General features: G+C 46.1%; 1 protein-coding gene across 1 annotated transcript; it reads right to left on the reverse strand.

The window, feature by feature from the left end:
- Positions 1 to 306: 306 nt before the first annotated feature.
- Positions 307 to 10,640, reverse strand: fgf8a (fibroblast growth factor 8a). The gene is made up of 5 exons (XM_056292013.1): positions 10,609 to 10,640; positions 10,475 to 10,511; positions 8,264 to 8,444; positions 3,177 to 3,283; positions 307 to 591 (listed from the first exon to the last, which is right to left on the reverse strand). Exons 1-5 carry the CDS (start codon positions 10,638 to 10,640, stop codon positions 307 to 309), a joined length of 642 nt encoding a protein of 213 aa, XP_056147988.1.
- Positions 10,641 to 11,151: the final 511 nt, after the last annotated feature.

Raw genomic sequence — 11,151 nt, forward strand, 5'->3', positions numbered from 1 at the left:
CATAAAAAATCCCCCCCCCAAAAAAACATCGTTTTCTTTTTACACAGGTCAGTACTAAACATCTGAATACAAAAATAGATTTCTCACTTTTTCTCTTCTTTACATTTTGTGTTTTACTACGAGAAAATAGAAACAACACTCTACATATGAGGATGATGCTCGGTATGCAGCATCATCCTCATATGTATGTTTACCTATAGAAAATAGAAACAACACTCTACATATGAGGATGATGCTCAGTATGGAGGAAGAGCTGGCAGGCGTCACGCGCTCCCCCTCCCGCTCGTGTCCACGCTCCGCTGCTCCTCAGCGCTGCAGCGAGTAGCGCGTGCGCTTAGTCCTGCGGCTGAAGGGGTGGTGCAGGAAGTCGAAGGGTCGGGGGTGCGCGGGGTGGGAGACTTGCTGGCCCTTCGGCAACCTCTTCATGAAGTGGACCTCGCGCTGATGCTGACGTGTCCGCGAGCCCTTCCGGGGCCGCCCGCGGCGCGTGAAGGCCATGTACCAGCCCTCGTAGCGCGCGTTCTTCAGCGCCGTGTAGTTGTTCTCCAGCACGATCTCCGTGAAGATGCAGTCACGACCCTGCCCGTTTTTCTGTTAACACACACGCACGCACACGCACACACACGCACAACATACGCACGCACGCGCGCACACACACACACACACAGACAATTAATCAGTAAACGCTCAACGACCTCTGGGCGAAGATTTAAAGATGGGAAATATCAAAGGTGGGAGGGATGAGGGTCCCTCGTGCAGCCTGTTTCTGCACACACACACACACGCGCGCACACACACACACACACACACACACACGTACACGTACAGCAGATGCTACAGTCATTAGAGTCCAGATCAGAGAGGGGGGTGACAGTAAGCCATGGTGCTGCTCTCCCTGTAGCAACACATGCAGACTCTGGTTAGCCAGCCCGTCTCACAGCCTCCTGATCTCTCATGGTCTCTCATGGTCTCTCATGGTCTCTCATGGGTCCTCATGCTCTCGGCACAGTACTGAAGGAGCAATACCTCCAGCTCCAGACCTGCACCAGCCCGGGACGTCAGTTTCTCTCACGTTTCTATCTGCTATGGCTTATTCAAGACAGCCCCGGCTCCTCGACTTAAAAACCAACCGATACGATCTTGAAAAGCCACCGCCTGTTCAGTCAGACTGGCTGTTCAAAGTCACACTGCAGGGTGGACTAACAGCCGTGTGACGCAAGAATAGAGAGGGCTTCAGTTGTGCTGCAAAGCCAACATACAGCTGACCAAGCCTTTATTATTATTATTATCATTATTATTATTATCATTATCATTAATAGTATCATTATTATTATCATTATCATTATTATTATCATTATTATTAATATTATCATCGTCATCATCATCATTATTATTATTATCATTATTATTGTTATTATCATTATTATTATAATTATTATTAATATTATCATCGTCATCATCATTATTATTATCATTATCATCGTCATCATTATTATTATTATCATTATTATCATTATTATCATTATTATTATCATTATTATTAATATTATCATCGTCATCATTATTATTATTATTATCATCATCGTCATCATCATTATTATTATAATTATTATTAATATTATCATCGTCATCATCATTATTATTATCATTATCATCGTCATCATTATTATTATTATCATTATTATTATTATCAAAATTATTATCATTATTATTATCATTATTATCATCATCATCATTATTATTATCATCATCATTATTATTATTATTACCAAATTATTATTATTATTATTATTATTATCATTATTATTATTATTATCATTATCATTATTATCATCATCATTATTATCATTATTATTACTATTCATTGTTGATATTATTATTATTATTATTATCATAATCATTATTGTTATTATTATTATTATTATTATTATTATTCTAGAAATGTCCTTTAACTTCATGCCATAATACACCATTCCTTGGGTCTAGGGTTAGAATGAGGTAGAAGTCTATGTGATGGATAGTGCCTTTCTTAGGATATGAGATGTTCCAAGTTTTATTATTATTATTATTATTATGATCGTTCTTCTTCTTTTCTGTTTCTTCTTCTTCTTCTTATCATTATCGTTCTTCTTCTTCTTGCTATTCTTCTTCTTCTTCTTCTTCTTCTTCTTATTGTTGTTGTTGTTATAGCTGGGCACACAGCAGCAGGATGGACACACAGGCCTACCGAGTATCAGCTAACACTCTCAACACTAAACAGTCTAATACTAAAAATAGTCCAAAAACGGTACACTTAAGCAATGCCAAAGAGGCACACACATACTCCATCCCCTTTTGCACTTTCTCTCCCTGTATCTCTCTCCCTGTATCTCTCTCCCTGTATGTCTCTCTCTCTCTCTCTCTCTCTCTCTCTCTCTCTCTCTCTCTCTCTCTCTCTCTCTCTCTCTCTCTCTCTCTCTCTCTCTCTCTCTCTCTCTCTCTCTCTCTCTCTCACACACACACACACACACACACACAGAGAGAGTCCGGTCAGGCTGTGCAGGGCCGGTGTGGCGGTGACAGATGGAGCACCAGGCAGGGTGCTGGTTTACAGGGATGAGGTTGGCAGTTCTGTTTATTAGCCAGCACAGTGAGAGAGGAGCAAGTGAGATGGCCTCAAACACACACACACACACACACACACACACACACACACACACACACACACACACACACACACACACACACACACACACACACACACACACACACACACACACACACCTACAAACAACACAAGAGAGAAGGCTTCTGATGACAGCAGAACCATCACCTTAACCCAAGTGTTAGCAAGAAGTCAAGGCCTAACACTGTTAAGACTGAATCAAATCAAATCAAATCAATCAAATCAAATCCAATCAAGTCAAGTCAAGTGAAATCAAATCAAATCATTTTGTTAAAAATGGAATCATCTTCACCAGTGAAGACAAGCAGCACTTCAGGAGCTCACATACATATGAGACCAGCAACAAGGCTGTGTGCTGTAAACCAGTCACATTACTCATATGCATAATGACACCCGGCCAATAAAGTTGATTCTGACTCTGAAATCCCACCAAAACATGGCTGATCTGAGTCCTGACCTTTGACCCACAACCCAGCCAGCCCATGCAGCTAGTGTACACTCTGTTCCTTACCTTGCCAATGAGTTTGCCCCTCTTGTTCATACAGATATACAGGCCCGTCTCAGCTCCCTTGATGCGCACACGGCTCCCAAACGTGTCCGTCTCCACAATGAGCTTGGCTGGGAGGAGAAGCGTTCGATTAGAGACTACAGCAAGGAACTCTGGGACATACAGCAAGGAACATCGGACTCACAGCAAGGAATTCTGGGACATACAGCAAGGAACATCGGACTCACAGCAAGGAATTCTGGGACATACAGCAAGGAACTCTGGGACATACAGCAAGGAACTGTCGGACACACAGCAAGGAATTCTGGGACACACAGCAAGAAATTCTGGGACACACAGCAAGGAACTCTGGCACACACAATGAAGCAGCTACTGCTGACTGTAGGACGAAATCTGTAACCTCATGCTCACTTCCGTGTGTGTGTGTGTGTGTGTGTGTGTGTCTGCCATTGTGTGCCAACCTTAATGAATTATATGTCTACATTAAAACCCACCCCAGAGCAACTTCCATCCTGCAGCAGTTGTAGGTGACTGTGAAGAGCATGAGTTGTCGCTGGGAGAGGGTTTGAACCTGTGCCCAGTGATGAACCGCCCTACATATTGTCTGAAATACAGAGATCAGCAGGTCTACAAGTTGTCTGAAATACAGTGATGAGTAGCCCTACATGTTGTCTGAAATACAGAGATCAGCAGGTCTACAAGTTGTCTGAAATACAGTGATGAGTAGGCCTACATGTTGTCTGAAATACAGAGATCAGCAGGTCTACAAGTTGTCTGAAATACAGTGATGAGTAGGCCTTCAAGTTGTCTGAAATAGTGATGAGTAGTCCTACAAATTGTCTGAAATACAGTGATGAGTAGGCCTACATGTCTGAAGAACAGTGATGAGTAGAACTACAAGTTGTCTGAAATACAGAGATCAACAGGCCTACAAGTTGTCTGAAATACAGAGATCAACAGGCCTACAAGTTGTCTGAAATACAGTGATGAGTAGGCCTACATGTTGTCTGAAATACAGAGATCAGCAGGTCTACAAGTTGTCTGAAATACAGTGATGAGTAGGCCTACAAATTGTCTGAAATAGTGATGAGTAGGTCTACATGTTGTCTGAAATACAGTGATGAGTAGACCTACAAGTTGTCTGAAATACAGAGATCAACAGGCCTACAAGTTGTCTGAAATACAGTGATGAGTGGGCCTACATGTCTGAAATACAGCGATGAGTAGGCCTACAAGTTGTCTGAAATACAGAGATCAGCAGCCTACAAGTTGTCTGAAATACAGTGATAAGGATACCTACAAGTTGTCTGAAATACAGTGATGAGTAGGGCTACATTTCTGAAATAGAGATGAGTAGGCCTACATGCTGTCTGAAATACAAAGTTGAGTAGGCCTACATATTGTGTGAAATATAGTGATGAGCAGGTCGACATGACTGACATACAGTGATGAGTAGACCTACATGTTGTCTGACATACAGAGATGAGTAGGCCTACATGTCTGAAATACAGTGATGAGCAGGTCGACATGTCTGACATACAGTGATGAGTAGGCCTACATGCTGTCTGAAATACAGTATGCCAACATGTAGCTACAGCACCAGATTTAACAGCCAGATATACAGAGAAGAGGAAATACCTGATAGAATCATAGAGACACTGATGTGTGGTTTGAAACCTACTCATTTGAATTACTGACATTTGCAGCTTTAAACCAAATCAAAATCTCACTTACAACACACTTCTCAAAACACACGTCTTACAACACACTTCTCAAAACACACTTCTTACAACACACTTCTTAAAACACACTTCTTACAACACACTTTTTTTCATTAATTTCCAATTATTATATGCAATCATCATAACTACAGTTATACATTCACTTGAAAAGATTACTGGCAATCAACACAATTACTAGGACACTTACACACCACTGTGTGTGTGTGTGTGTGTGTGTGTGTGTGTGTGTGTGTGTGTGTGTGTGTGTGTGTGTGCAAACATTAAAGCATTAGACCTGACAAAGAAAACTGGAGTGTGTGTGCATACATGAGCATTCCATTACGTTCTCGCTCTCTCTCTCTCTCTCGCTCTCTCTCTCTCGCTCTCTCTCTCTCTCTCTCTCTCTCTCTCTCTCTCTCTCTCTCTCTCTCTCTCTCTCGCGCTCTCGCGCTCTCTCGCTCTCTCGCGCTCTCTCGCTCTCTCTCTCTCTCGCTCTCTCTCTCTCGCTCTCTCTCTCTCTCTCTCTCTCTCTCTCTCTCTCTCTCCTCTCTCTCTCTCTCTCTCTCTCTCGCTCTCTCTCTCTCGCTCTCTCTCTCTCTCTCTCTCCTCTCGATCTCTCTCTCTCTCTCTCTCGATCTCTCTCTCTCTCTCTCTCTCTCGCTCGCTCTCTCTCTCTCTCTCGCTCTCTTCTCTCTCTCTCCTCTCTCTCTCTCTCTCTCTCTCTCTCTCTCTCTCTCTCTCTCTCTCTCTCTCTCTCTCTCTCTCTCTCTCTCTCCCTCTCTCTCTCTCTCTCTCTCTCTCTCTCTCTCTCTCTCTCTCTCTCTCACACGCACACACACACACACACACACACAGGAGCCAGAGCCGGCGGGAGCGTTCCTGGGGATTTGCGCAGCAGCAGCGGCAGCAGCGGCAGCAGCAGCAGCAGCAGCGGCAGCTGAACTCTTCCAGAATGATAAAACCACGTGTCCCCCGGTTGTGTGAAAGTAAAGAAGCGGGCCGTCCTGGCAGGCCCATTAAACATTCCTCTCAAAGAAGTCTGCGTTGACCTCACACGTCACACGTCACGCTCCGCGCTCATCTCTTCGGTCGTGAGCTGCGGCACAAGACGCGCCACAGGCCGACATGTGCGCAGTCGGTGTTTCGCGTGCTCCCTTTGCTTTGATGTTAGAAATAATGTGGCGGTTTGTTTGACAACAAGGCAACACTGTAGCAAATGTTGCTGTTTTGTAGAATTAAAAAAATAAAAGGATGTTTCTTTCCAGCACGTGCTGTGTTTACACAACATTTATGTAACACATAATAACATACACAACATACATGATACCGTAATGTAAAAATTAGTTATGTAATTATTACATATTAATTAATGTAACAATTTGTGCAAACGAGCAATTGCAGAATTCTAAATTCTCTATCCTATTACATCACATATCTCAAAATTATTTCTCTTAATATTACAATTATTTCTCTTAATATTATAATTATTTATCTTAATATTACAATTATTTATCTTAATATTATAATTATTTATCTTAATATTAAAATGATTTGTCTTAATATTACAATTGTTTATCGTAATGTTATAATTATTTGTCTTAATATTACAATTATTTATCGTAATACTATAATTATATTCAAGTTGACTCATGTATTTATCACAAAAGTCAGGGTTCTCGTGTCATGCACTACAAACAGACACACATTACACCCTATCACACTGTATTACATTTTGTTGTCAACGTTTTTACATGAGAAAACTGTTCCTCTTGGGCCTGATAGAATAATCATCTACAAACTGTGTACAAACTGTGTACAGACTGTGTACAAACTGTGTACAAGGGGACTACCGATGGTGAGGAGTTTGCCATAGCCTTGCTGTACGTTGTGTGTTTGGGATAGCTCTTACACACGATGTGAACGTCTTATGAAGTTTCGAGTTCTCATTTTGTATTTATATTTATTTCTCATTTATACTTCTCATTGTGCAAGAGACACCATTCTGCTCCTTCATCTCACTTACACATGGCTACTGGGGTCACTTTATTCATTCCCCACACACGCACACACACACGCACACACACACACACCACACACACACACACACACACACACACACACACACACACACACACACACACAGTATTTCAGGTGACCTCACAGCTCCCACATGGTTTGTGAAGCTGTCATTATGTCCAGTAGAAGGATGCATGTGTGCATTTGACCTCCTTATAAACCAGCAAACACTTAGTCCAGAGACTAGTTGGTGCCGAGTTAGATCTGGGAACTAGTTGGTGCACAGTTAGACCAGAGATTAGTTGGTGCACAGTTAGACCAGGGACTAGTTGGTGCACAGTTAGACCAGGGACTAGTTGGTGCACAGTTAGACCAGGGACTAGTTGGTGCACAGTTAGACCAGGGACTAGTTGGTGCACAGTTAGACCAGAGACTAGTTGGTGCACAGTTAGACCAGGGACTAGTTGGTGCACAGTTAGACCAGGGACTAGTTGGTGCACAGTTAGACCAGGGACTAGTTGGTGCACAGTTAGACCAGGGACTAGTTGTGTGCACAGTTAGACCAGAGACTAGTGGTGCACAGTTAGACCAGGGACTCTCAGCCTGGCTGTGGAAGGTAAATGACGGACAGTGGGGAGGTGGCTGGTGAAAACGGTTTGGAAGGAAAAGAAGGTATGCAGCAGAAGGCAGCAGAAGGCAGCAGCTCTGTGCAGGCTGCAGACTTGGAGTGTGGACGGAGGGGGAGAAGAAGGAGCTATGCAGGAAATGTTCGGGAGGTAGAAGTTAAGAAGACTTCTAATGGCTCTTCCAGACCCATGGGCCTCTGGAGGATCACCTCCAGCACCATCTACACTCCAACAGATCTTTTTTTCCCCTCTTCCTCTCTACATAATACACACTGATATCACACAACTCCACTTATTCACCATCACTGACCACAAAAGCTGCCTTCAGACTGGGCTGCCTGCACGGTGGAGAGCAGTAGCGGCCTATCAGCACGCTCGTTAACTGTCATAGTCCTCGAGTTATATGGATATTAGTCCATGTTATTTATTATATTATTTGGCCCGTGCATCAATGGGCTGTGCCCCTTAATCCCAAGCTTGCAAACTGCGCAGCAGTGTCTCACACCAGGGACAGGACAGCGCCAGCTTTACATCCGGGACACTCACTTTCTGGATCCATCAAGCCACGCCAGCTGCTATATCGTGACGTCTTCATGACAATAAAGACATGACAGAGGCCTGTACAAAGGTCAGCTAACGAAGGAGACGTTTAAAACGGGACGTCATGCAGATGTGGAGGGAGAGAGAGAGAGAGAGAGAGAGATAACGAGTCATTCATGGGTCTTACCGTGCACGTCTCCGTCCTCGGCCATTGCGTTGATCTTCTTGTTGGGCAGAACCTGCACGTGCTTCCCGCTGGTCCGGCTGTATAGCTGGTAGGTCCGAATCAACCTGCGGCTGACGCGGTCCGTCACTTTACTCTGCTCGCTTACATGCTGCGTGAAATTAGGCGGGGACTGATTGGTTACCTGTCAGGAATTAGACGTCACCACGGTCATCAGTACAGTAATTAGACGCCACCACGGTCATCAGTACAGGAATTAGACGCGGTCATCAGTACAGGAATTAGACGCCACCACGGTCATCAGGACAGGAATTAGACGCGGTCATCAGTACAGGAATTAGACGCGGTCATCAGTACAGGAATTAGACGCGGTCATCAGTACAGGAATTAGACGCGGTCATCAGTACAGTAATTAGACGCGGCAGACAATGACTTGATTTCACTTTTTGCTTTTTTCCTTTGCGTTCAGCTCGAATGTTGCAACGTCATAACTCCACTTTGAGAAAGCGACCGCGCATCTCTGACTTGTACACATCCGCTGGCCCATCAGCTTAAATACATGTTTACAATGGCCGAGACAAAACGAGAACACAGGCGTTTTGTTTCCTTTGTGTTGTGCCGAGGGACATGCGGGACACGTCCAGCGGACGCGTCGCCAAGTGAAACGAGCAGCTTCCTCCAACGCAGCGCGGCCTGATTACGGGTTGTGCGTAAAAGGAGGATTCCGCGGAACCGTGTCGGCGGTGTGGGACCAGGCTGGGAAAACAAACGGACACGGGTTGTTTCATCTCTATTTTACCCCCCTCCCTGCTACCCCTGCTGGACTAGGTGCCCCAGCAGAACCCGTAATGCCCTCCCTGCTACCCCTGCTGGACTAGGTTCCCCAGCAGAACCCGTAATGCCCTCCCTGCTACCCCTGCTGGACTAGGTTCCCCAGCAGAACCCGTAATGCCCTCCCTGCTACCCCTGCTGGACTAGGTTCCCCAGCAGAACCCGTAATGCCCTCCCTGCTACCCCTGCTGGACTAGGTTCCCCAGCAGAACCCGTAATGCCCTCCCTGCTACCCCTGCTGACTAGGTTCCCCAGCAGAACCCGTAATAACGTCCCTGCTGGACTATGTTCCCCAGCAGAACCCGTAATAACGTCCCTGCTGGACTATGTGCCCCAGCAGAACCCGTAATAACGTCCCTGCAGGGACTATGTTCCCCAGCAGAACCCGTAATAACGTCCCTGCTGGACTATGTTCCCCAGCAGAACCCGTAATAACGTCCCTGCTGGACTATGTTCCCCAGCAGAACCCGTAATAACGTCCCTGCTGGACTATGTTCCCCAGCAGAACCCGTAATAACGTCCCTGCTGGACTATGTTCCCCAGCAGAACCCGTAATAACGTCCCTGCAGGACTATGTTCCCCAGCAGAACCCGTAATAACGTCCCTGCAGGACTATGTTCCCCAGCAGAACCCGTAATAACGTCCCCGCAGGACTATGTTCCCCAGCAGAACCCGTAATAACGTCCCCGCTGGACTATGTTCCCCAGCAGAACCCGTAATAACGTCCCTGCAGGACTATGTTCCCCAGCAGAACCCGTAATAACGTCCCCGCAGGACTATGTTCCCCAGCAGAACCCGTAATAACGTCCCCGCAGGACTATGTTCCCCAGCAGAACCCGTAATAACGTCCCCGCTGGACTATGTTCCCCAGCAGAACCCGTAATAACGTCCCCGCTGGACTATGTTCCCCAGCAGAACCCGTAATAACGTCCCCGCTGGACTATGTTCCCCAGCAGAACCCGTAATAACGTCCCTGCAGGACTATGTTCCCCAGCAGAACCCGTAATAACGTCCCTGCAGGACTATGTTCCCCAGCAGAACCCGTACTAAAAGCCCCCGGGTCGTGTGCTGTGCGTGATGGGGTGGACGCAGAGGGAAACGTCGGCCCTCACGTGAGGACGCGGGACGTGTTCCAAAGCGCTGCGTCCACGCGTCCTGCGCGACAGCGGTATGTTGACCGGATGAGCTGCCCGCCGTGACGCGCCGGTGTGCGGCTCCGCTCTCACGCCCTCCACCCTTCCCCGCCTCTGCCCTGCACTCGCGGGGTTCAGTCTCGGCTTGGCAAATCCAAGATAAAGACTTGTTTTGTGAAAATAAAACGACAGTAACGGACGAATACTTCAGCGTCCAAGTCACAGGTAGGAGAAGAGACCGTCCACGTACCTGTGCGTAGTAGCAGAAGGCGACCAAGTGAAGGAACCTGCAGGGAGAGAGAAGGTGTAGGTGAGTACGTGTCAGGACGGGACGTCCGCCACATTACATCAGACTCATCACATCGTGCGGGGACAGACACGTACAGGTAACTCAGCCGGGATGAGACGCGCTGCATGTTGATGGGCAGTAATGACTAATAACGATTAATAATGACGGATAAGAAGGAGTCCTCTTCAGTCCGCTGGGATCAGAAGGTTTCACGGTGCTCCGCAAGGTGGACGGGACTTGGCTAAGACCAGCCTCCGTGTGTCAGATGCGCTTCATTCAGTCCAAAGACTTCAGGGGAATCTCGGAAATGTCAGTGAGCTCCTGACAGACACGGACGCAACAGACAAACTAGGTACATTCTTCAGCAGGTCAAAGTTCACACTTTTATTGGCTTTGGGTTTGCTACGCGCAGCAGCGCCGAGTCTCCCCCTCAGCGACGCACACGACGCATCCCCGGAGCACTGACGCCTGCGTAAAACACTGCAGAAATACTGCAAAAACACTGCAGAAATACTACAAAAACACCGCAGAAATACTACAAAAACACCGCAGAAACACATAAATACACAGCAGATGTTGGCGTGTGTCTGTCGGTGTAAGTCCGTTAAGTGCACTTGTTGAAAAAAACACGGAGCATC

This window comes from Lampris incognitus, chromosome 13, assembly GCF_029633865.1.
Source record: "Lampris incognitus isolate fLamInc1 chromosome 13, fLamInc1.hap2, whole genome shotgun sequence".
In the NCBI taxonomy this organism is placed as follows: Eukaryota; Metazoa; Chordata; class Actinopteri; order Lampriformes; family Lampridae; genus Lampris; species Lampris incognitus.